This window comes from Bos taurus, chromosome 20 (genome assembly GCF_002263795.3).
Source record: "Bos taurus isolate L1 Dominette 01449 registration number 42190680 breed Hereford chromosome 20, ARS-UCD2.0, whole genome shotgun sequence".
Taxonomy (NCBI): domain Eukaryota; kingdom Metazoa; phylum Chordata; class Mammalia; order Artiodactyla; family Bovidae; genus Bos; species Bos taurus.
In genome coordinates, this window is record NC_037347.1 from 18,027,225 (window position 1) to 18,054,589 (window position 27,365).

General features: G+C 42.3%; 1 protein-coding gene and 1 non-coding gene across 2 annotated transcripts in view; both read right to left on the reverse strand.

Annotated features, from left to right (window-relative positions):
• Nucleotides 1-25,265, reverse strand: part of ZSWIM6 (zinc finger SWIM-type containing 6) — a 211,753-nt gene extending 186,488 nt beyond the window's left edge. Inside the window, 1 exon segment of the mRNA XM_024981456.1 lies at nucleotides 24,587-25,265. Within this exon segment, the coding sequence (XP_024837224.1) occupies nucleotides 24,587-25,250 (664 nt within the window). The 5' untranslated portion in view covers nucleotides 25,251-25,265.
• MIR2889 (microRNA mir-2889) lies at nucleotides 23,659-23,719 on the reverse strand. Its single transcript, NR_036356.1, has one exon. It is a non-coding gene; the product is annotated as a microRNA mir-2889 (primary transcript).
• Nucleotides 25,266-27,365: the final 2,100 nt, after the last annotated feature.

The following is a 27,365-nucleotide window of genomic DNA, read 5'->3' on the forward strand; positions in this document are numbered from 1 at the left end:
TTCATAGCTTCCATTTGTTACAAATACTACAAAACAACACTGTTTCAAATGACAGCAGTTAAATGCTAGTGTCTGGGAAAAAATTAATTCAAAAGGATGAGGAAATGCATGACTTTCTGTAGACAATCTGAGGGGATCTTCAGGATTCTTTCAAAAGCTCAAAATGTTCAAGAAACTATTTTTAACTATACTAAAAAAATCTACAACGTGAATTTCCTTGTTAGACACCTATCACTGTAACTACCCTTCTCTTAGCAGCCACAGTTTAATCACAACCAAAACAAGGAAGAAAGGGAAAAGAAAGAACACTGGAAAACTAAGGAGCGGGGGACTTAAACACTGGAGGCAAAGAGGAGATGTAAAAAGGTAGAACTCAGCTTTAGGCAACAAATGAAAGGGAAAAATATGAAAATAAAAACATACAAAGTGTTCCTGGAAAAGCTGGCAGAGAAACTGAGGAATCAAACTTCCCACACCTGCCACAAGGGGGCACTAACAATCGAGGACAGCTCTGTAACTCCTCCACTAGGAAGTGAGAGGGTTAAAACTGATCCCGGGAAGTGTTCTAAAGTGCTCTAGAAAAACAGTGTGGAGATTCCTTTAAAAACTGGAAATAGAACTGCCATACAACCCAGAAATCCCACTGCTAGGCATACACACTGAGGAAACCAGAATTGAAAGAGACACGTGTACCCCAATGTTCATCACAGCACTGTTTATAATAGCCAGGACATGGAAGCAACCTAGATGTCCATCAGCAGACGAATGGATAAGAAAGCTGTGGTACATATACACAATGGAGCATTATTCAGCCATTAAAAAGAGTACATTTGAATCAGTTCTGATGAGGTGGATGAAACTGGAGCCAAATTATACAGACTGAAGTAAGCCAGAAAGAAAAACACCAATACAGTATACTAATGCATATATATGGAATTTAGAAAGATGGTAACAGTGACCCTATATGAGAGACAGCAAAAGAGACACAGATGTATAGAACAGTGTTTTGGACTCTGTGGGAGAAGGCGAGGGTAGGATGATTTGAGAGAATAGCATTGAAACATGTATATTACCATATGTGAAACAGATCGCCAGTCCAGGTTCGATGCATGAGACAGGGTGCTCAGGGCTGGTGCACTGGGATGACCCTGAGGGATGGGATGGGGAAGGAGGTGGGAGGGGGTTCAAGATGGGGAACACATGTACACCCATGGCTGATTCATGTCAATGTACGGCAAAAACCACTACAATATTGTAAAGTAATTAGCCTCCAATTAAAATTAATTAATTAAAAAAAAATGATCCCAGAGTAAACAAATAAGAAGTCTTTTAAAGGTAGCATTTCCCAAACCCATGAAAAGTGAGTCCCTGGTCCAAGAAAAGATTTGCCTGGCCAACACTGAAACTATAAAAGGACAGTTTAGTTTTTATAAAGCTAAATTCATTCCATTAAGATTATCCCCTATCCTGAGATTATTTTTTGGTATTAAAATGCCTGTAAATTTTTAAAATTATATCAAAGCATTATTTTGTTTTAAAGTGTAAATACTAGATGTGTCAATCATGGGCCTATCTCCACATATCTATGACAGCTCTTCACCTCAGGAGACTTGATCACTCCAGACATCATTTCTCAGGCTCCCACTTCAGCTGGCTTTTCTCTGGGTTCAGCCTTTGGGAAATCATGGTGGAGAATGGGCAAGTAAGAGGCACCATGGAGCTAGGATATTTCTCTCCCTCCTTCTCTACTTTAGGAAGTGTTTCCAGCAGTGGCTGCTATTTCTTTCATGGCTCTAGTTCCTTACCAGGAGATTCCAATCTCCTCAGAGGAACTCTGGCTCCTGATCACCCACAGCCCTACCATTAGAGACACTGTTCTCTCACCCTTGCTGTTAATCTCTAGGCTGCTACACCATCCTATCCTGCTGTCTCAGCTCCTCCATCACCTGTACAACCAAGCCCTTCACCTGAATTCCCATTTATTTTTATGCGTACTCAGTCACATCCGACTCTTTGAGACCATGGACTGCAGCTGGCCAGGCTCCTCTGTCCACGGAGATTTTCAGACAAGAATAGTGGAATGGGTTGCCATTTCCTCCTCAAGGGAATCTTCTTGAACCAAGGATCGAACCCACATCTCCTGGATCTCCTGCACTGACAGGCAGATTCTTTACCACTGAGCCGCCTCGGAAGCCTGTATCAGCTATATGTGTACCTATATCCCCTCCCTTTTGAACCTCCCTCCCACATCCCTCATCCTACACCCCTCTAGGTCATCACAGTGAATTCCTAGTAAAACTTAAAGAGTGGTTTTCTTTTTCCTGGGTGAAGTCTTAACCAATGTATTAAGCCAGCGGTTCTGCATGTACTAACATCAGAATCACCTGAAGAGCTTACTAAAGCGCAGATGGTAAGCCCCACCTCAGTTCCTAGTCAGTGTATCTGAAGCGGAGCCCAAGAATGTGCATTTTGAAGAAATTCCCAGGTGATGCTGATACTTCTGAACCACGCTTTGGAAAATTCTACAGCAGACAAAACACAAAGAACTGGCCATCTTGCATTGGTCTGCCTTTTCTTTTTTAGCTATTTTAGTTTTTTTAACACCTTTATTGAGATATAATTCACATACCATACAATTCAGCCATTTAAAGTTTACAATTCAATGGTTTTTATTATATTCACAGATATGTGCAACCATCACTGCCTTTTTTATTGGACAATAAAATCCAAAAGACACTGAAATTCAAGGAAATCGCAACCTCCTGCCTTCAAATGAAAAAAACAAACCCTTAAGACAGTTTCCTTACATTATTACAGAGGCCAACAGGTTTCTAAGGAATGGTTTTTAAAAGTTAACATAATTTTAGCACTTACTTTATACCTTACCAAGAAATAAAAATCTCAATTTCAAATATCAGAAACAAGTCATTGAAGTTTTCTATAAAGATAACACTGACTTAGAATCAGATTATTGCAAATAACTTAGCCAATGAAATCTCAAACCTAGAAAACAGTTGACAGATAGTTTTTCTACCTTAGAAATTTAAGACTGAACAACAGAACTGTGTGCACAAACACAGTTATGAGACCAAAGGGTCTACAGACCAGCACTAAAAATGTGAGCCACATACGTAATTTTAAATTTTCTAGTAACCACATTAGAAAAAGTTAAAAGAAACAAGTGAAATTGGTTTTAATACATTCCATGTAATCCAAAATGCCCAAAGTATTATCATTTCAACAAATTATTAATGATATATTTTACATTCTTTTTACTGCACGAAGTCTTCAAATTCTGTTGCAGGTGTTATACTTCCTGCACACGGCAGTTCAGGGGAGCCACATTTCAAACACTACCACGTCAGACAGCACAGATACAGACGAACAGAAACTCACCAGTCTCTTTTTTGGACACATTGATACTTAGCATAGTAGTAATATTCTACTATAGTGTTTTCACAAATTACTGTTGAATTATATTTTTAAGAATTTAAAGCTTTAAACTCTTTATAAACATTTGTACTGATTTCAGACAGTTACAAAACTATGTTAACATTTCGCTCTTGCCATGTAATACTGTATTAAAAAAAAAGAAGCCTCTCAAGAGAATCACATTGTAAACAGGTAAGCTACCATCACTGCTGTTTTACCTGGAGTCCCAGAGCCAGCAGTATCTCAACTCGCCTTTCTCTGGCCCAAGGGAAGCCCAAGCAGCCACTATGGGCCTCTACCAGTCCCAGAGCTAAGGAATTCTCATCTCCTGGGACTGTGAACAGGCAGCTTTAACCATAACTAACAACCACATCACCAAACTGAAGTATCTGGTCCTCTGAAAGCAGAAACTGTTATAACCTCATCACTTTGTTCGCAAGTCTTTATTCATATTAGACTTGTGATAAACAAAAAATATCAGTCGCATTTTTAATGTATTAAAACATTATTTTGATACTGAATTAAAAATAGAAAGAATAAATGAGCTGGAGATATTACCTTTAATCTTCATGATCTATATAGAATGAGACCAGACAGACAACCTGTGTACAAAGTTAAAAATTTTAAGTAAACTACAAAAGAGTTTTTATTTTCAATAGGAAGCCACAGTATAACATTTACTGCCTTTAATTAAAACAACTGATGGTCAAAACAAGAGTCTAAGAATGGCGTATACAACAAGTCTCTGAGTACAGAGGCAGACTATAAATCATAAACATGCTTCTTTGAGAAAAGTCCCTAAACTATCCTTAATATCTGAAATTTACAGTTTGATACCAGTTTACTCTAGAATCCAGTGATGTATGACTTTAAATAATATCCTAAAGAAATACAGGGAAACTGAAATGGTGCCTCTAATGTAAAACAATCTCTGAGCCCCTCAAAAATAATGGACTGTTCCTTCACTTATCAGAAAGTGTTTTCTCTTGAACATAAAACTCTTGCCATAAGCATAAATATACTTGTGGGTATGTGCGAGAGACTAAGATAATTACATACCTTTGGGGCTTAAATACAACTGGTGTCACATCACACTTTAGGCACACAGTTATTTCATTTTGAACTATTCACTGTGAAGAGTAATTACTCATCCTATAACTTGGTCATAAAAAGCAGGGCTACTCAATATTTCAGCAATAATATAGCATTTTAGTTAGTGTTAGTTGCTCAGCCGTGTTCTACCCTTTGTGACCCTGTGGACTGTAGCCTGCCAGGCTTCTCTGTCTATGGAATTCTCCAGGCAAGAATACTGGATGAGGCAGCCATTCCCTTCTTCAGGGGCTCTTCCCAAACCAGGGATCGAACCCAGGTCTCCCGCACTACAGGCAGATTCTTTACTGTCTGAGCCACCAGGGAAGCCCTTTTTAATATGATATATTCATAAATCAGATCATCAAAACACATACATTAAGTAACTTTAAGTGCTAAAACTATGATAAATTAAGATTTGTTAAACTTTTAACTTGTGACCAGTCTACACAGTAAGCTACGATTGCTACAGACGCATCCAGCTATACAATGAGAGTTGAACCCACATGCAATTCACTAACTCAAGGAGAGGGTATGGGGTCAGCAGGAATGAGATCAGAAGAAGGCAAACCTAATAATCCAGGTCTTATAAGGAAGGGTAGTGTCCTGACTTTATCACTAATCTTCTATTAGCCAGTCAGGTTGCATACCCTTACAACTGCCTACTCTCAACTGAAAAAATAAAGGTCTTGGCATCTCAGGCAAGTGGATTAAATAGCCTCCAGAAATGTTCCTTTATATAGCCTCATGGTTACACACAGGAGGGAATAGGAGAAGGGAAAGACCCCGGATGTTGCCTGGAAAGACATATCTAGTCTTTCCTCGCCTGCAAACAGAGGTGCTTCCTAAAAACCAAAGGAAAGAAAAATTTAAGATCTGCCCTAAGAGTTACACAGGTATTAAGGCTATAATTTAGTAATAAGAAGAGAATGTCCCCAGTACTTCAGCAAACCACTGCATCTCTCCATCAACAGGGTTGCTAACATAACCCACCAGCACCCGAAACTGCCCACCAGTAAGAGCTGTGTGCACCTCAGCAGCCTCACACAGCTTCTATTATACTAATGTTCTCTTTGAAGTATCGCCTATATCCATCACTCCCAAGTCTCCCACTAAAATCAATGAACTGATGAAAAAGAAAACAGTACCTCTTTCAGGCCAAACTATTAATGTCACCAAATACTGTGACTGAAATTTTTTTTAAATCTCAGCAAAGAAGAAAGTCATATTTATATTTAACTCAGTATAGTAACAGCTCCAAGAAGCAAGAAGATACTATGGATCAGACATACATTACTACTATCCAGGAGGAAAAAATAAAACAGCACATCCCTGAAATCATGGAACACTTTTTATAAGTTGGATTTTGAGTGGTGTTACAGGCCAAGGAGGTCTCTGGATGGTTTCCTTTATGCACCTGCAGGCAGAGAAGCTGCCCCTAGCAAAGCTTAGAAAGAAAGTGGGACACTGAAAAAAATCCCACAAGAGAAGACATCTAGCAGAGACCCACTGGGTGCTCCTGGACCAGTGACTTAGCATCTCAAGTCTCAGTTTCTTCAGCCACAGAACGTACCAAAGTCATTCTGAGGGCTGGAGATCATGCTTGTGAAGCACAGAACTGGGGGCCAAAACTGGAAGGCAGTAAGGGCTTCAGCTACATAAAAGAGCAAACGAACGGAAGTTTCAAATTAGAAATGATTCCCAACTCAACCCTAAACAAGATAAATAGTTCAAGTTCTGTCCAACATCACTTTAATGGAATAGAAATAACTTCATGTGGCAGATACTTGGTACTTCTTACATGTATCATTCTAGTCTGCACCTTTTGAGTTCAACTAACATGTGAGTCAAAGATTAACATCACCCAAAAAAAAAAAAAAAGTGAGAGAAAAGCTCAAGAGTAGGCAAGAATGCATAGAGTAGGCAAGAATGCATAGAGTAACAAACAGAAAAAGATGTTGCATGCAGACCTGTCATGTAGCCCATGGCAACCCTAAACGGGAGCTTAGTTCAAGGCTGTGCTTTGCCTACCACGATGGAACATGGCTGATTGTGCAAGAGAACTGCGAAAAAGACTGAAGACGAGAACTAACCTACACACGTGGGTGAGTCTCCTGCTCTAACTGCACGTCCTACCATCCTCTCAAAACACTTGGCTAATTTGTTTTTTTACCAGGTAACACCTAACAAGCTCAATTTCTCAATCCTTGTCATATACACCCACATACCAATACAACTGACCTTGATAAGGGAGCTTCTCAAACTCTTCTAAGGAAGTTCCTCTAACAGGAGAACCAATGAAAAAGTACCTTTAGGTAGTCTGCTGCTGCCAAGTCGTGTCCGACTCTGTGCGACCCCAGAGACGGCAGCCCACCAGGCTCCCCCGTCCCTGGGATTCTCCAGGCAAGAACACTGGAGCGGGTTGCCATTTCCTTCTCCAATGCATGAAAGTGAAAAGTGAAAGTCAAGTCCCTCAGTCGTGTCTGACTCTTAGCGACCCCACAGACTGCAGCCTACCAGGCTCCTCTGTCCATGGGATTTTCCAGGCAAGAGTACTGGAGTCGGGTGCCACTGTCTCCCAAAAAGGCCATGAGCTACATTTTCAAACTGACGTATTGGGCTTTCCTGGTGGCTCAGTGGTAAAGAATCCACCAATGTTCGATCCCTGGTCCAGGAAGATCCCACATGCCACAGTGCAACCAAATCCATGAGTCACAACTATTTAGCCTGTGCTCTAGAGCCTGGGAGTCACAACTTCTGAAGCCTGAGTGCCTAGAGCCCATGCAGACAACAAGAGAAGCCAGCACAATGAAGCCTGTGCGCTGCAACTACAGAGTAGCCCCCACTCGCTGCAACTAGAGAAAAGCCCACATAGCAACGAAGACCCAGCACAGCCAAAAGTAAATAAATAAATAAATATCACAAACTGCCACGTTCTTTGTGGGACAGATGTGAGACAGGCAGTGGAGACAGCCACTGAGTAAAAGTACTGCTTTTACTTCTTTCTCAAGTATAACACCACTGCCTTCATCCATTTATTCAACAAACATTTTCTGAGTCAATTATGTGCAAAAGTTTTACCTGGACAGTGAATACAAAATTACACATATATAGACATACACACATACAATCTAACGGGGAAGACAATAAAAAAACTCACACAGAAAACCATGATTAGGGTTACAAAGAAGAGAACTCTTGGCCAGGAGCTTTCTCTAAGCCAAGCTGGCAATTAAGGCATGAATCAGGCAAAGAAGAAGATTTCAAACAGAAAAAAGCACACAGGAAAAGGAAGTGAAGGGTAAGCGAGAACAGTGTGCAAAAGGCAGCTGAGGGTCCAGGCTGGACCACTCGAGGCCTTGCACACCCCTGAGTGCCTTTGGTCCTCTGAACAAAGGGAAGCCACTGAAGGTCCTGCACAGGGACAGGACAGGCGGCATCATCCTGGGGCAACACGCATCAGAGGAGCTGATCCCTGCCTGCCCGAAGTTTAAAGCTGGTCTAACACTCTTAACAAATGCATAGCGTTTACTCTTACTCATGCGTGTACACACGTAAGAGCGTATACAAGAAAAAGAAAAGCTCTGTGGTACATATTCAAAGTACACAAAGGCCATTAACAGGTCTTTCACTGGGTAGTTAGAAAAGAGTGTGGAGTAGGTAGGTCTTCCAGGGCACATCAGCACAGCTTCAAGGGCAACAATTTTTGAGATCACCCAAAAAAAAAAAAAAGAATTGGAAAAAATACACAACCAAGATTTTAGTTCACAGTAAGCTCTTAAAATTTCACTTGAAACTATTTTTCTCAACACTTTACTTGTAAATCTTTAAATCAGGATATTAATCAACTCTTTTCACTGATTCACATCTCCAAAACATGGGAATGTAGATCTTTTATATACAGTCCTATGACGAGAAACTCAGAAATGCGTCTGAACCTGAGTGTCCTTTATCTTCCATCCTCTGCTTATCCATTGCAAATATTCAGGGAAGCCTAAAAACTAAATCACAAGTGATTAGGTTAATCCATAAACTGTCCATTATCCTCAAGAATAGAACTGAACAGATCTTACTCATGCCCCTCTACACTTTCAGGAGAGTAATCCTGGTGTTCCAGTGAAGACAAAATTCATCAATCATTGGGGTCAAAAACAAGAGAGGCATTAAGACATTAAGGCCAAGGCATACTTTGTTGAATAACATATGTTCTGCTTAGTTGTACTAGATCAGGCAAAATGATAATATAATAAAATATTAAGACATTAATCTGTGGATAGTGAATTTTGGTGTTTCAATGGTGACAAAAGTTTAAAAAATATATTTCCTTTCTCTGATTACAAAATCAAGATATGATGATTGCAGATTTGCGGGAAGATACAGAAAACTTGAGGAAAATAACAATAAATAGAGAAAATCAGGGGGAAACTGAGCACAAAAATAATACATTTCCCTTCTGTGTAAATACTCAGAATTCAAGTACTTTCATATATTCCCACGTAGGTCTCTTAACAGTCTCATGACAGAGGTGACAGAGGTACGGTTATTTTCATTTTATAAGGGCTCAAGGGAATTCAGAGCCAGTATGTGATCTGCTTAAGGTTATATCGATAGTAAGACAAGACCCAACAAAGATGATTCTGGTCTTCTGATGGGTCAGGCATCTTCTCCAGCTCACAGCAAATGATACAGCAGTAGCTAACTGCAAGTACCTAAAATGAGTACTACCTGCAAACATCAAACACAAGTAAGAAAATGTGCAAAATAGAATTATACCATTAATACAAACATATGCTAGAGCCCTACAACATCAAATAAGAAAATTTATGAATCTTTAAGTTACTAAAAGCAGGGGAGGGGAGAATATGTATCAAACCCATGGAGATGGAAAGTCTCTTCATTAACTGCTTCTTTTTGGTGAATGCCACCACTCTTATGGCAGAAAGTGAAGAAGAACTAAAGAGCCTCTTGATGAAAGTGAAAGTGGAGAGTGAAAAAGTTGGCTTAAAGCTCTACATTCAGAAAACGAAGATCATGGCATCCGGTCCCATCACTTCATGGCAAATAGATGGGGAAATAGTGGAAACAGTGTCAGACTTTATTTTTCTGGGCTCCAAAATCACTGCAGATGGTGACTGCAGCCATGAAATTAAAAGACGCTTACTCCTTGGAAGGAAAGTTATGACCAACATAGATAGCATATTCAAAAGCAGAGACATTACTTTGCCAACAAAGGTCCGTCTAGTCAAGGCTATGGTTTTTCCAGTGGTCATGTATGGATGTGAGAGTTGGACTGTGAAGAAGGCTGAGCGCCGAAGAATTGATGCTTTTGAACTGTGGTGTTGAGGAAGACTCCTGAGAGTCCCTTGGACTGCAAGGAGATCCAACCAGTCCATTCTGAAGGAGATCAGCCCTGGGTGTTCATTGAAGGGACTGATGTTGAAGCTGAAACTCCAATACTTTGGTCACCTGATGCACCTGATGAGAAGAGCTGACTCATTTTAAAAGACCCTGATGCTGGGAAAAATTGAAGGCAGGAGGAGAAGGCAACGACAGAGGATGAGACGGCTGGATGGCATCACCAACTCGATGGACGTGAGTCTGAGTGAACTCCAGGAGTTGGTGATGGACAGGGAGGCCTAGTGTGCTGCAATTCATGGGGTCGCAAAGAGTCGGACTCGACTGAGCGACTGAACTGGACTGAATGCAAAAAGAAAGCATCTGTGTCCTGTCTGACAAACAGTGAGTGGAACCCACTGATAAAGACCAAAGATAAGCCAGAGGTCTCCCTTCTGTCCTGAACAACTCGCCCTTCCCTCCCTTCCTGTCTCTACACACACGCTCTAGCACGTGCATGCACAGAATGTAATTCTAAAATGATTTATTAATTGTCCCCTTCTTTCTGAAAAATAAGATATATGGCTAGAGTAATCATGTATGTTATCAGCTGAACCGGAAAATGTGTAAAAGAGGTCACTGTTCCTGATTATGCTAGCCAAAGAGGCACAAGAATGACTGGGCAAATGGGAACAAGTGGTCTCTCACCATCTGGATCCCCCTTTCACAAGCCAAGCACTGGGAATACACCCTTACTGCTCCAAAAACTGCCTGGTGTGTCCCATCTTCTGCAATATTGAATCTTAAGGAAATTCTATGTCAAGAGAAAGTCATCAGCATTTTGTAGACTAGTTTAATAAACACTCCTACTAATTAATGAATGTCTTTTTACAATGTGTAAGATCTTATGGCATGTTTTGAAGTTGTATGTGCTTTACAAGTCTTCTGAAAAAAAGTTTTAAGAAACCAGTTAAATTTATTTTTGCCAACTTCTTTAAAAAGTGAGACATCAAATAAAAGGAAAAAGCAATCTCTTAATCATTCAAAGGTATTTAAAATTCAAAGGTATTTTCTTTGGTAACCCAAAAGTACTGCTCTACATAGGAATGCCCAAATCATCTTCTGTTTGGAAGCTGGAATCATCTAATAAATAAGCTGCTTTCAGAATAGGTTTTTGGCTGATGCTGTTAAGTTAACAAGCTGGGAGAAAAAAATCCCCTCAAATTAGAAAAGGAAGAAAGAAACCTTACATGGTCTTTGTAGAAATGTACTGATGATAATACATCAAGTTTTTAAAACCAACTTTCCTATCTTATGGTCCTATTCCTATTCAAAATACCTCATAAAAGACTAATAACTCTGATTCAGAAAGTCAAACAAAAACTGGAGCTTGGAAATATTTAAGAGAACTTCATACAGGTGCACACAAAAATACTGGCATATAATCTAAGCTTACCATTCATTTAAGGGACATTTCGACGTCTACTATATACACAGCACTGGCACTATTAATAGTTGGCTGTCCTGGATTTAAAATTTGCCAGGGTTTTTTTCACTCAAGCAGATTTATCTTTCAACTCTAAAAGGGGACTTTGTATTTAAATACTCTATAATTCTCACCCCAAAAAACATGACTAGAAATATATATTAAACAACAGCAAACTCAAAATGCTCCTGTAACAATGTATGGCAGAGTACTTTTACATTTAGCACTTCATGTTCTTTAATAACCTAACTAGTACCCCCCTCTGTAAAAGATGCTTAGAGATCTAGAATTCTACACACAGTCATTTCTCATAAGAATCTATCCCTCATTTTTTCCAACTTTTACATTAGAGCTGAGTCCCACAGCTGTGTTCTCAAGTTTGGAAAAGATCATGAATCAGACAAGCCAGTGTCAGTCTCCAAAATAACCCCTTTGATTTACTATTACATCTTTTTTTAAAACAGTACAACAGTTCTGGATTTCCTGGGTAAGGGTTATTAAAGGCAAGACATAGAATCTTGAAAGTTAAGTCACAGAATTTTCTAGGCTTACTAATAAATAAGACTTCTTGAAAGAGCTGGATTCAAAGCTCAATTCTAAATGATAAAAAGGCAAATCAAAAATAAAGAGAAAACGAGTTACTCCACAACTGTAAAGAGAAGAACCTCAACTCAAGGAGTAAATTTTAAAAAGCAGCCTTTTAGAGATGCAATAGCCAATCCATCCATAAAACCACCATAAGACAGCCATTATACACTGCACATATTACATTCTGAATAAAGTTTTTAACAGGAAGAATATGGGAGGGAGGGTGGAGAAGTAAGTAAAAAATACATTTTTTATAACATTACATAAGCAGACCAGTGCTTTTCCAGAAACCAGGGGAGGAAAGGGACCCTCTATATTTGAACATGGCTTCTTGAATTTTTCGTGCCTCTCTGGCCTTAACCCATCGCCACATAAATTATCTTTATCACTACTCCTTCCCAAAACCCCAACACGCACCCACGCACACAAACAGGCATGCACACACAACATATACACAAAGAATTTTTAAAAATACAAACCATATTCTTCTATTCAAAAAATAAAATTCATACAAGAGTACAAAAACTCTGATGTCTCAAGACTTATCAAAATCAAAAGACAAAGCCACTGCTAAGCTATGCTGTGGTGGTCTTTGGTTGCTTAGTTGTATCTGACTCTTTGTGACTCCATGACCTGTAGCCCTGCAGGCTCCTCTGTCCATGGGATTTCCCAGGCAAAAATACTGAAATCTGCCACCATCTCCTTCTCCAGGGGATCTTTCCAAGTCAAGCATCAAACCCGGGTCTCCTGCACTACAGGAGGTCTCCTGCATTGCAGGTGGATTCTTTACTGACAGAGCCCTCATAATGCAAATTCAGACCTAATACATCGCACTGAATCTTGAATAAATTCAGTCACTGGCTCTTATATCACCAATTTCTTTCTAACACATCTAAAATCATAAACTTTGAAAACAAACTAAGGAAAACAGATGAGCATGAGACATGGATGAAACTTAAATTACTGTTGAAATAGAGTTTTTAAAGTCAATTTTAAAATAAAAATTTCCACAAATTTTTAAAGTTTTCAAAAAAAATTTTTCCCCACTGCAATAGCTCTCATTGAAAGCAAAAATGCAGTACTATCCAATACTTTGGAATTTCCTGCTGTTTAATCAAACAGCTTAGACAAAATGCCTTTTTAATAAATTGCTAAGAGAGATCCACAAAAACTGCAAAGAAACTGCTCTGACAAGTTCCAGTAAAGAACGTCATTTACGCACTCTGCTTCTAAGACTTTAAACAGCACTAGTCAAACTACCATCTGGGCTTTGGTTTTAATCAAGCTTCTTAGTTAAACTGGAGCTGACATCATTTACATGACTCACCTAAATAAAATCTAAATTACATTAAGGATCTATAAGATAATCACTTACCTACGACCATCCAGTAGATTACAGTGTTCTAAGCATTGTATTAAATTATAAATATGTACATATAAATGTGTGCATATATACAAGCACGCACACACACCCCTATCTTTAGACACATACACAGATGGATCAATGGATCTATCGCCAATCCACTTTTGGAAAATACACCTACCATAACCTCTTACTGCAGAAAGACATCATGTGGCATAACTACTACACTGTGATACAGTTCAATGTACTCGGTACTGTATCCCCAAGACATTCTGATTATATCCCCTAATGAAACTTTTTTCACTCAAAGTAGCAAGTCATCTTTTACTAAATCTCTTGCCTTAAGCTTTATTTCAAAACAGTGAATTCAGCAAAATTCATCCAATAAACTACCTTAAAGACAAAGTGAAGAAAATATCCATTTGATTCTATTTCTAGCTATTTTGGTGAATTATTTTGTTACCTTAAGAAGGGCATCAGATCAATGCACTAAATGTTATCCTGCCATCCAACAAATCTAAGTACATTATACCAGGAGTCATTGAATGAGTGAGTAATCATCACCCTATTTGTACTCATATTCAGTGCAGTCCACAGTACACTGAAAATCAGCCCTAACATAACCTCAAGTTTTCTACGTACCACTATGGAAAGAATATACTCTTCTTCCCACCAAAGTCCCCTCCAAAGATACAGGTTCACACTGTGGTATTCTTTTCACTTCTTTCCAAAATTATACAAGAACAAATACAACGTATTTTTCATTTTGAGTACAAGTGATAATCAAATAAATTTTAAATTCACATTAACATACAAAAGTTAAGACTCACTTTGCAAATATAATCCACATGATACTGGCTCTAGGGTATATAGAATCTAGACCCAGATACTGGCATTTCAATCAAAACCCACCTACACTTCCTACTAGAATAAATAGTAAGCTTTTTTATTTGCTACACATGTTCTTACAGCATTAACCAAACCTAAACACACACAACTGTGTCAGCAGAGAACACTGACAACTGTAGAAAAAAACAGTACATGTGTTTTTTTTTTAAGTGTCTGATGACATCTATAATTATATAAACCAATTCAGACTCTACAACTTTAACAGGAATGGCAATTTTAAAGATGCCCAAGGCATTTTAAATTAGGCTAATTTCATACCCTTTGGTGACACCACAAAACCGTAATTATTGGACAAGACAGAAGTCTGACCTGATAAGGCAATCCTTAAATCTTTCTCCTATCTAAAGTAATTATCATAGTAGTATCGACTACTATCCAAAATCAATCTTAAAAAACATGCATGTCCCATTTCAAAAAAGTAGAGGTAAGTAGAATATCATAGCACAGGACAGATACGAAAATTGGTTCAGTTTGATAACTGAAAAGCTAAGTTTCTGAGGTTTGTTAAGCAGTCTCACAATCTGCTGGCCCTATGCCACCATGGCCCAGTGCCAGCCTGATGTAGGGTCAGGCTAAAAATAGCAGCCAAGCAGCTGGAACACATAGGTCTTTGTGACCTCAACTTTTATTTCCCTAAATCAAGGGAGGTTGAAGGGGAGAGGACAACGGCTGGCAAAGAAAGGAATGGAATACACTCTCTCGGTTGGTATGTCCCACCTCTTTGGATTTCTTGTCTTTTTCCCTACCACGCTCTCCTGTTCCTCACTCCCCGACTCCATTTCCCACGCCCAGCAAAGGAAGAGAATGAGGACTGGCAACAGGTAAGGAGCAAAATGAAGAAAGAAACTGGAACTCTGAGGCAGGCTGAGTGCAGAGGTTCCCCCATCTCCTACCCTCAAGTCTCACCTCATCATCACAAAGCAGCCATTGGTCATTTCAGTCCTCAGCTTTTTACCATGGTCCATAGAAAAGATAAGACAAAAACTACACAGGTGATAATCATGGGGAAGAAGGAAGAAAGAATGAGAATATGGTATCTACAGTTCAAAATCCTAAATGTTAAAGGAAGCTTGAAGAATGCTTTAAAAAAAAAAACAAAGTCTAGGACTTCTCTCGAAATCTGGTGGTTGGGACTCAGCAATTTCACTGCTGAGGGCCTGGGTTCAATCTCACTGCATGATCCAAGAAATAAAAAATTTAAATTAAAAAATAAAGCCATAAAGAAATAAGGTAAACTTCTTAAAAAAAAAAAGTCCTCTCTCACATACATCTGACTACAAATTTATGATATTTGCATTTTAGGTATTTATTTTATTTAGAAAAACCATGACCATCTTCTTTGTAGAAATAAGTTAATAAGAAGCTGTAGCAGGAACAAAGGCTCAACATAACCAGTCTACAGCATTGCCTTCAACTTCTGCTAGCCTTTACCAATCAATAGCGACACCAGAAGAGGCTCCACGCTTTGCCCTTTACACTGATATAATAAAATACCTATTCATTTATAAAAATGCTAATCACAGTCAGCAAATATTTAACAGCTATAAGGTGGCCCATATAGCATTCTAAATTGTATTAATGTAATTAAAAGAACTTAAATCTTGTTTCTGTGGATTCATTCAACATACTATCTTCTTATGCACAGTTTCTGTATAATACCTTCTAACATTAGAGATCTGACATCAACTAACAATGAAAAATGCTTTAACAGACAGACTGTTAAATACGGTAGGACCAGGTAGTGAGTCACTTGAATTTTAAGGACATTAATTCACTAAATGAGCTTCCAATTTATTTGATCAGCTTTTTCAGTTAGTAAGAGTTTAAATGTACTGACAGGTTATCCTGCATCCTTCCAATTAACATCCTTTCAATTTTCAAAGAAAATTAAATCTTTTTATTAGCATAAGAAATAGTATAAGTTTTAATCATAACATTCAAAAAATTATAAAAGATACATATATATGTGGCATATATATTGCAATTAGATCTAACACGGAAGATATTCCTTTTTCAAAAGTTAGAGAAGTGTCTGGTGAGTGACAGTCAAAACCACCCCACACAACCATCTTCCAAAGCTAAAATTAACTCACAAAAGGCCTTTTTAAAATGCAGTTTTTCAAATCTTAAAATCACATTTTAAAAATACATGTTAAAAATCATAGCTCTGATCACAATTTAAAATTCTGGCTACTGTGAAAAATCACTCTAGAAAGTAGCAAGAGATTATTATAAACATAAAGATGAACTTTCTAGAATAGTTAATGATGATGCATCGTGAGTGAAATTACTCAGAGAGTAAGAGTACCAGCCAGAGAGGCTGTGTCTGGCTCCATAATTTACCAGCCTGTGTGACCTTGGGCAAAAGTCACTTGCGCTTTTTTCCTGTGCTTCAGTTTTCTCATCTGTAAAATGAGGATAATAAAAGCACCTAACTCCACAGGGCTGTTAAGAAATATAATGTACTTGGAGCAGTAACTTGGAGCAGTAACTGGCACATGGTTAAATGTGCTGAAAGTGACTGCTATTATTATTATTACTATTAGTAAATGTTACAGGAATATCCAGAGGCTCAACATAAACTATGTGCAGTTAAATAAAGAAAAGCCCCAAATCACACAAGGTCTTTAAGAGAGATGTTGATAAAGTTTTGAGGCCGCATCAATTACATGAAAGAAGCGCATCTAGGGGTGATGGATACAGTGCTGTTTACTGATGCTGAGGGCGGGGCGCCACTGACAGAGACACTGAAAAATGCACAGAAACAGGCCAAACACAAAGTCTGTTTTCATAAGCACATTAAGTTCAGAGCAAACGAATTTCCTACAAGGTACTGACTTCTACTGTTCTGTGTATTTTCAACTCTCAGTAAATTCTGTATTACAAGGAGGTATGCATACAATGATGTAGATCACACCAACTGTAATAGAGTTTCATACAGTCAGCAATCATAATAACCAACTTTTTCTGAACTTTAATCTCATCACAGAACATCTCTACGATGTCCAAGTGTCTACAAATGTTTTACACTAGCATGCACTAGAAGGCTAGAATCACTGCTTAATTGAAGCCATCAGAATCTGGTCTGAAACTAAAATGCTATCTAGAAAAAAAAATACTTTTATAACACTAGATGAAATGTTAACCAAATAATCTCTCTAACATCTAAGACAATTTACATTCAAGATATGCTTGTCCTGATTTTGGAGATTTTCTGAAATTTACCAAATGTTCCCAGCAAACTGAGGCAGTCTGTGAGTAGAAAAACAGAGATTCCACGTTTAACTTTGCAATTTACTATACCTATCAGGACAAATTACTCAACGTGTCTGTGCCATGGTTTTCTCATCAGCAAAACAGGAGAGGCTGGAACTGATCTTTACAAATCTCCAGAGCTCTGCTGCTGCTGCTGCTGCTGCTTCTAAGTCGCTTCAGTTGTGTCCAACTCTGTGCGACCCCATAGACGGCAGCCCACCAGGCTCCCCCGTCCCTGGGATTCTCCCAGCAAGAACACTGCACTGGGTTGCCATTTCCTTCTCCCCTCCAGAGCTCTACAGGTATATAATAACTATCGCACAACAGTTTTGTATAAAAACAACATCTCACCTGTTCGTATATTTAAGAAGAAACAGAAGAATGCACCTGTACACAGGGGTCACTGAAATATGCTTAGGGTAACGATACTCAAACGACACCTACTTTTCATTTGTCTTTTCGCTCACTTGGGAACATCAAATTAGCTATAAACACATAAATATATTTATTTATTGCAAAGAGTCAGACACGACTTAGCAGCTGAACAATAACAAAATAAATACTTGTAATATATGCTGACAGAAAACTAGTTATCACTTAAGAATTCAGTTAGCATACCCTTAGCAACAGAGTTTACTTACTATCAGCTGAAAGTCAACATTTAAGTTCAAAATGAAAAGCAGATTTTGCACTGCATTCTCTCCAAAGCTTGTTTTGGCCTCCTTTTCTAGATCAAAAAAATTAAGGAAGCATCCTATTTTTAAAGAACTGAAAACTATGTACAAAGCATATTCTCAGCAGAATACCTGGCACTGAAAGCAGAAAAGTGGAAAGATACTCAGATCTTTCCAAGCAAATCTAACTAATACACTTTATTTTTGAGACTCTGGCTAGGATTGAGAAACAAGAGTCTCTTCTTATGGGACTAAACTATGTAACATATTTCTCCAAATTATCATTCGATACTGATTTCTCGGCAGGAGATGAGTCTTTCCACTCACTTAAAGCAAGAAACAGCTCATGTTTTCTAGTTTACAGTAATGTTCAAATATTTACATATATCAAAAATTAATAAACCAAGAAAATTAAATTAGGTTTTTGTTGGGAAAAATCACCATTCTTCAAACTATGTGATAGTAATTTGAAAGGTAACTAAAAATGCTTTTATGGGCTCTATGTAATTTACTACCATTTAAAAAATAGTTTCCTATAATCTGCTTTGTTCATAGAAGTTTATACTTACCTATAATCTGACTTCTTTTGTAGGATATTTGTTCTCTTAAATATATAACAGTTGAAGGTCAACAGCAGATCAAGTTTAATGATTGCCCCTATAAAAATTTCTAACACAACATGAGTTTGTTTTATCATACACATAGGTAAGTTTCTTAAAATAAAGGTACCAAATTCACTTTCCATCACTGAAGAAAACTGATTTTCTAACACAAAAATATAAAACACATCAGTATCTGGAATTAGTACAGACCCATTCGTATAATTTTTAAAAGGGACAACTTTCTTTAAAAAAAGCATCATTCCCTCACTGCCATCCTGTTCACTAAAGATATTACTAGTTGAAATCATGCATTCTTAAGTAAACCCTTAATATGATTTTGAGTAGAGAAGACATGCTAGCTTGTTATTTTTCCAGATGAAACATTTAAAGTTTGAATTGATAGTTATTGACTACCCATTGTGAAAAGAAGCCAATGATAAAGGAAAACGGATAAACATCTTAACAACTGGCCAGGACATACTTAAAGACAATACTGACTTCGTCTGCTCAAAAAATCCTGATGTTTTTAAAAGGAAAGGTATCCAAGTTTCACATCTGAAGAAAGGATGAAACTCAATGCACAGTTGAAATAAAATAAGAGATGGTCTATTCCTCAATTCCAGGGTGTACTCAGAATGGGGAGATGGGAGATGGCAAGAAATTAAAGACTGCAGTAAGAGTAGAAGTATTTACTTAACTCAAATCTGCAGTTCCCACCTTCCAGTACTATTGAAATTTTCTGGCTATGAAAAGTAGTCTGTCTCCCAAATGAACACTTCAGATTTCTTCATTGGACCAGTACTAACCATCAGAAAACTAAGTATTACAAAAATTCAAAGCTTTCTTCACTTAAAATTGAAAACTGAAACTCCCTCAGACCAATGCTGAGCACATGCGATGCTCAAATACTTTCGAAAAATCAATTATAAGCAAATGAAACAACTCAGAGAGGAAGACAATAAAAGAAAAATACATATATGCATTAGTTTCAAATTTTCTTTTGTGTAATTCTTCATTAACCAAAAGACTTAACAAGTATAGGCTCTGATTCAAATTTGTTCTATATCATTACTTTAAACTTGGGAATACATTCAATAAGCTATACCATCATCAATAAACAAAATATCTATCTCTGAAAGTGCATTCAAAATCGCATCTTTATACAATAATCTCTGGTCTGTAAAGAAAATCAAAATACTCAAAGGCCAACTAATTAGCCTCAAGTAAGTCAGCTGATTAAAATTTTAACCATCCTAAATCTAGTATCTAATACTGATCCCCTTTTACTGCCTTACTACTCCCTAAATCATGAAATTTAAATAACAAATCTGAAAAGACCATGAGAATGCTTACCATTGTTAACATAACTTTTCTCCCAAAAGCAACCAGCAAAAAAAAAAAAACTCCTTTTAAAACTCAGCTCCCTCCTTCTACAAAAGACTAGTTTCTAGTTTTGTTTAGACATTCCTTGCTTTTAAATGATTGTTCAATCACAAATAAGGAAATGGTGTTTCAAAACAAAAAAAGAAAACTAAGTATACACAAGGTCTTCAGAAAGGAGACACACACACACAAACACATACTCCAAAACAAAAAATATGCATTCATTAAAAACACAAGGATAATTTTTCTAAGATTACAAAAATATATGCTTCTAATTTTAAGAAAAATCCAATCATAAGTTAATACAATGAAAAGTAAAATTCTCCCCAAAACTGTGCCCCCTTCTCCAAAGATAATCACTATTCAATGGTTGCTTGTATAGCCTTTCCAGACATCTTTATAACACCAATACGCGAGCCTGTCTTTGCTTTCAACAGATACTGCAGTGTACTATATGAACAGTTGATCTGCTTTCAAAAGAAACATGGTGGTCACCCTTACATGTCAGCATATAAAAATTTACTTCGTTTTTTCATGGTTGCATAGTATTCCAGTGAGTACTTCTTAGTTCCCCTCTGATAGAAATTTAGATTGAGTCCAGCTTTTCAGTTACAAACCATACTACAAGGAGCATCACCCACCGAACTGAACATCTCTGCGCACTGATATTAATAAATCTATTGAATAAATTCCTAGAAATGACACAAAAAGACTGCGCCCAGCATCCGGGGAGGCAGCATCCCATTCTCCCAACTCCTCACTCAATTCTGGGTAATATCTACCCGTGAGTCAGTGTGGTAGATGAAAACAGCTTTCCATTTTTGTCTCTTGAAGATGAATACATTTATTAATAATTTGCATTTCTTTGTGAAATGTCTATTTTTCCTACCAAGTTCTTCATCTTTTTCCCCAAATTTCAGGAATTATCTGCTAGCCTTTGGTCAAACATGTTGCAAACAACTACACCAGTTAGTTGCTTAACTTGGTCCCTTATGTTTTCAATCCTACAGAAACTTTGAGATTTTTTTAAATCAAGTAACTTGTATCTGTCTTTTCCTTTACATTTCAAGTTTCAGACCCCATTAGGGATGCTCTTTTCCACGCTTCCCTTGTAGCTCAGTCGATAAAGAATCTGCCTGCAATGCAGGAGACTTGGGTTCAATCCCTGGGTTAGGAAGATCCCCTGGAGAAGCAAATGGCAACCCACTCTAGTACCCTTGCCTGGAAAATCTCATGGCAGACGAGCTTGGTAGGCTGCAGTCCATGGGGTCGCAAAGAGTCGGGCATGACTGAGCGACTAACACTTACTCACTTTTCAGGCCGAAATTTTTGTGGAAAATTCATATGTGACCTATAAATCATTACTCAAGTACTGTCAATTATATTTACATTCAAGCACCTTCAGCATTAGCTCCCTTCCAATATATTGTTAGTTAACAATAACAAGCCAACAATGCTTTCTCTAAAACTTCCCATAATCAACTGATGAACAGCTCTGCACCAATTAAATACTGCTTACAACTACTACTCAAATATTTAATTTTTTTCCTTTAAACTTCTTCTTAAAATCTAGGGGCTGAAAAATAACCAAGAAAGTATGTTTAAATACTGGGAAGTCCCAATTCTCTGCCCCTCAATTCTTAAGTAATCTTCAACATTGTAAGTGCAAAATAAAGTCCAGCAACTAGACTGTCTGTATTGTAGTTATAATTTAGTCATCTCTACAAAAGTCAATGGATATTTCCTGTACAAACAAACTTGTAATTTTGCAATACCAGAAAACTGCTTATGATGCTATCAACACATATTTTGTTCTTTTCCATTTCAGGTTATAAAGCAAAAAAGACTTCTATCTCAAATCACAAAATTATAAAATAAGCTTCATGTTAGTTCCAATGCAAACCACCACTTAGAGCTAAATTAGATGGTTAATCTAGCCACTCTCTCTGTTCTCCATCAAGGGAAAAAAAATAAAATCCTGGTCATAAGTTTTCTATCTCACAGTGCCAGCTGCCAGGCATTTAACAGCCTTCCATCTCTACACCGACTGGCACAACAAGTAATACAACTTGGAAGTTAAGGAAATTGGCAGAACACAGAGGGGAAAAAAGAATTTTTCCCACCATTTGTACAGCACTTGTTTAGCACGCATGTAAGTGTTTCCAAAGGGGTGGTCAACTCTTCAAGCTATATGAGAAGCATCATCCTGCTTCACATCAACCACTGCCAACTCCATTCAGTGGCCTCCTTCCCCTCTGGGGACTATTCAGAAAGTTACTATTTTCTTTTACAACTCACCCAGGCCTCTTCACCAATGAAAGCAGGCAAGGCCCACGCTGTGTGTCTGTCTCCTAGAGAAGATTGCATCTTTTATTTATCGTCCCTTGGCTTTATTTTCACAGTGAATTCCTGGCTTAAATGCAATCAGCCAAGAAACCCTCCCTGTGCGCTCTCCTGTCATTCCTCATTGCTTGCAAGCAGAGTCAAGCACAGAAGGGGGAAAAAAAAAACTCAGCATTGCCAGCCAAGCCATAAAAACTCACAAACTAGTTTGTTATACTGAGATACCATGGATGTGCTTCAATCCATTTCAACCAGGCAGGAAACAAGGGGAGGAGGGGTATAACTTGAAAGAATGTTAATTAGATTTTTTTTTAAAGGATAGATGGATAGCCTCAGAAGTTAAACCCCACTCCAGACATAAGGAAAGGGTGTCTAACCTAGAAAAGGCAACACTGGGGACGGCCTTTAGAAATAAATGACCATGCAGAAAAATCACGTTCCCAGATTGCATTAGAATTCAAATTAACCAGACAGGATTAAAACAAATCTTAATTCTCTCTTGAGGCCCCACCCAGACCCCTACCCGACTCCCAAAGAGAAGGATAAAAGGAACTGACTACGGAGAGAGAAGATTAAATTAAAAATCAGAGACAGTGATGCTGCCAAATCTCTCCCCATTCATTAAGAACCGCGTTCACCACCACAATTTAAATAGACAGCACTATAAGAGGGGGGTAGAAAAATACGCCCGTTTTGCAATCAGGAGAAAAATACGAGGAAAGGCGAGTTTCACTACAGCATTGTTCTTTTCCGTCTAGCTCAAACATCCCCAGCACTACAGCTGGGGGGAAAAAAAATATCTGACCAGAAAGACACATTGGAGGGTGGGGGGTGCGGGGAGCACAGAGAAAGCTTTTAAAACTCGGTATTTGAGAAAACTCTCATGGTCTGTCAGAGAAAGAAGGGCTGTGCAGCTTTAAGTCCTTCTCTCGCCTTTGTCAAATATCTTCTACTTTACAAGCCCTGAAAAGAAATAAAGAGACTCTTTTGTTTGGTTTCTCCTTTTCGGAGGATGACAGAAAACTGAAAGGGGCACAAATAAACCTGAAAACGAGAACAAAGTGCGGGGTCGTGCCCGACTGCCAGGCGGTCGCGCCGGGAGGGACGCGGGAGCTGACGCGAAGCCCCTCCGCCTCGCGCTCCGGCCGCCGCCGGCCGCGAGCGCCCAGCCTGTCGCAGCTCCCCGCGGCTCGCACGAGCCCGATCCCCGGCCCCCTCCCCGGTGCAAACCGAACTCCGCCGGCGGGAGCCCCGGGGACGCCGCGGTCCCCCGGTAAGGGGGACAGCCAGCTGCCACGGGCCCGGCTCGCCCCCTTTGATTCGCGGGCGTCCTCGGGAGGGGAGGTCCCTCAGGAAAGGGGTCCAGCCTGACGCCCGCGCACCCCGAGACGGAGAGGCGCGGAGGGAAGGACATTTAAATCCCGGGGCGGCCGGCGGAGCTCGCCCGGGCCAGCCCAGACGCCGCAGCGACTCCCCCGCCCCCCGGAACGCCGCGGCCGCCAGCCCGTCGAAGCCCTGAGAGGAGCGGCCGCCGAGTGGCATTAAAATGTATTTCCCTCCCCTCAAATGGAGGGGGCGGGGAGGGGGGTGCAGAGGAGAAAGACCGGCTAGTGACAGACAAGGGGAGAGACGAGGCATAGCGCAGAGCGCGGCCCGGCCGCCGGCTCGGCCCCGGCCGGCATTGTCTGTGCGGCCCGCGCCCCCTCCCCCGCCCCGCACGGCCCCACCACAGACACCCTCCGCCGGAGCCCGGCCGGCCGCCCGCGCCTTTGTCCACATTCACCCCCCAAAACGTGTCAGCAGCTCTCCAGGACGTGCTCCCCGGGAGAAGGGTGGGGAACGGAGCGGGCCGGGGGCACCCGACACCCACCCGGCGGACCCCGCGGAGGGGCGCGTCCTGCTGATTCATTTCCCACTCGCGCTGGCCCGTCCGGGGAGACAGGGGGCGGGGAGGGGCGGAGAGGAAATGGGCGCTTCGCTCAGGACGACTGTCCCGGCCAGTGAGGGCATCGGGCGGGGTGCGGGCGCGCGCTGCGCTGAGGGGCTGCCCAGAGGGGAGGGGGCGGGCTCCCCCCACCCGAGGGACTGACGGACAGACAGACGACCCCGCGACTGCCCCGTGACTCACCGACTTGCAGGACGTTGTCTACGCAGCCGCTCTCCAGCAGCGCGATGCCCCGGCGGAAGGGCAGCCGTGTCTCGTCGCCGCCGTCCGCCGGCCCGGCGGCCCCCACCGACGGGGCCCCGGCCCCGGAGGCGGCGGCAGCGGCGGCGGCGGCAGCGGCGGCGGCGGCCGAGGTGGCGGCCGGCGAGGACGAGGAGCCGCCGCCGCCCGCGCCGCCCGCGCCGCCGCCCGCGCCGCCGGGGCCGCCGCTGTCGTCGCCGGGGCCGCCCGCGGCGCCGCCGCCGGTGTTGAAGGACGAGTACATGCAGATCTCCCGCTCGCTGCGGGGGAAGGACCAGTAGACGATGCGGCGCTGCACCGGCTCCGGGATGCGCTCGAAGCGCTCCTCCACGCGCTGGAACGGCCACTTCTCAGCCACCTTGCGCGCCGCGATGTCCAGCAGCGACTCGGGGCTCTGGGTCTTGCCCGGCGGCAGCAGCCCCAGCGCTGCGCCGCCTCCGCACGCCGCTGCCGCCGCGCCGCCCGCCCGCGGGCCCGGCCGACAGGCAGAGCTATAACCGCCACCCGCTCCTCCGCCGCCGCTGCTGGCCCCGCCGCCGCCGCCGCCGCCGCCCGGCCGGCAGCAGAGCCGTTTCGCCGGAGGAGGCTGCTGTCCGCGCTCCGCCATGACCGCGCCGCTTCTAACCCGACAGCGGAAGTGCCGGGACCCTATAAACGGCACAAGGAAGCGCGACACGCACACGCCGCCGCGACGCCACGCTGCCATCTAGGGCCCGCCGCTCCTTGTACGGGCACAAGAGGTGGGGCCTTCGCCGTGACGTCGCGGCCGAGGCGGGGCACCGATAGGGGGACCTAGGGCCAAGGGCGGGGCCTATGCAAATCGCTGGGCTGAAACATAAATAGAGCACTCCGCGGACACGGGGGTAGCGGGGGCGGTGGGGTTGGGTGCCCGATGGGTTGTGAGAATGTCAGGCTGCTGTGACGCGGGGGGCGGGGCTCAGGCGGGGTTCCCGGGGGAGGGGGCGGGCTGCCCGGCATGGTCTAGGGTGCATGGGTCTCTGCGCCCCCTGCCTGCTCAACTTCCCCCTCCAATTCCCTGCTTACCTTTGATGTCCCGCAAGTGAGGACGCGCCTCGTGGGTCGCTGCGGGGAGGGAAGAGTAGATGGGAGGTGAGCACGGGAGTGGGGTCCGGGTAACTGGGGGGCGGGACCCTGAGTCGAGGCCCCACCCCCACCCCGCCAGAGCCAGCCCGCCGGGGGAAAAGCCTCTGGGCGGAGGAGGTGCTTTCAAAACAAAGAAATGCGGCGTGGAACCCGGGGGACTGGGGTGGTGAGGAAGGCGGAGGAGGTGCGGCTGAGGCCGCCTGCTTCCCCTCCAGTCAGCCCAGAGGAACTCCCCCCACCCCCAGCCCGGGCTGCGGCGCCGGAGAAGAGGGAGGAGGCTGCGGTAGTCGGCTGTTTTCCATTTCACTTTTGCAGACCAAGGCGGAGAAGAGCACCAGTTCCGCTGCTTCTCCTGTCTGCAGCACGCTCAACCCCGAGCGAGTCTCAGCTTCCGCTCAGTCTCGGCTTCCAAGCTTGCCAAAGTGTCCGAAAACGCGCAGAGCGCTCGGAACCTGTCCCGCAGCTGTGCGACGCGCGTCTCGAGCTGGCCGCAGCCGCCCCGCCCTCGCGCGCCTTCAGCCCCGCGGGCGGGGATGCCGGCTCCGCGGCCTCTTTACCGGGACCCCGCTCCAGGCCCGGGCGTGCTCCGGCTCGAGGTGGAAGGCACACCCGGGTAGTGGATTTAGCAAACACACCTTTGTGAGTACACACGACACGGGCGCGCGCGCACACACCCTGCAGGCGCGCGCGCACAGTCCAGCCGGCTGCAGACGGCGCGCCCCGGCCGCTCGGCGGCGGATGGTGGCAGGGAGCGCACTCGGTGCACCGTTGAGTTCACGGCCAGCCTCGACCCCGGGCTGCGGGGAGCCCTGGCGCTCGGGACGCACGCCGGGCTCTCTGCCGCCCTGGCGGCGCCCGAACCCCATCCTCCCGGGGCAAGGCTGCGTGGGGGCGGACGGGCGGAGAGCGCAGCTTGCTGGGGCCGGGGCGCCGGAGAAGGCAAAGAAGCGAGTCCCCTGTGAACCAGGAACGCTGCAGACATTGTTCTTCGTACTCTCCAGGGCTCGGTCGAATGTGGGTCCAAAACACGGCCTTAATTACCACGTTAGAGACATCCCTACTCTTTGCCCTGCCTTCTGTTTCTCCTGTAAACCATGTCACTGATAGATACTGTGGCTATTTTAGAACATAAACCGTGTCTCCTTTGACACGTTCGCATCTTTTAAGGTTATTGGCTGATACCCACATGCCTGCCTTGTTGCCTGGATTTAAAGAGAGAAGAACGCTCCCGAGTTTTTAAGAAAATCGCCCACTCAGGGCCGAGGCCCGGGAAACCTCGAGTTCCAGGTCTTGGCTCTTCCCCTCTTCAGGCCCCACCAAGCCCCAGGCTGCAGGTCCCTAGGGGACCTGATGCTGGCCGACTTTCCGCAGCTGCCTTACTTGTTAGGAAAATTTTGGTGACAGTATGTTTTTGTATATCCATCTGGTATTTTTCTGGGCACCTCCTCAATGCTTAGGAAAAGGCCTGGGTAGAAAACTGGAAGACTATCTTACGGGCAAAAGGAAGGCGGAAAGGTTTTTCCTTCAGTTTTTCTTATTTTCTGGATTTCTTTTTTAAAAAATAAAAAATTTAATTTAAATATATATGATAGAGAAAAGTAAGTCGAAAGTAAAATGT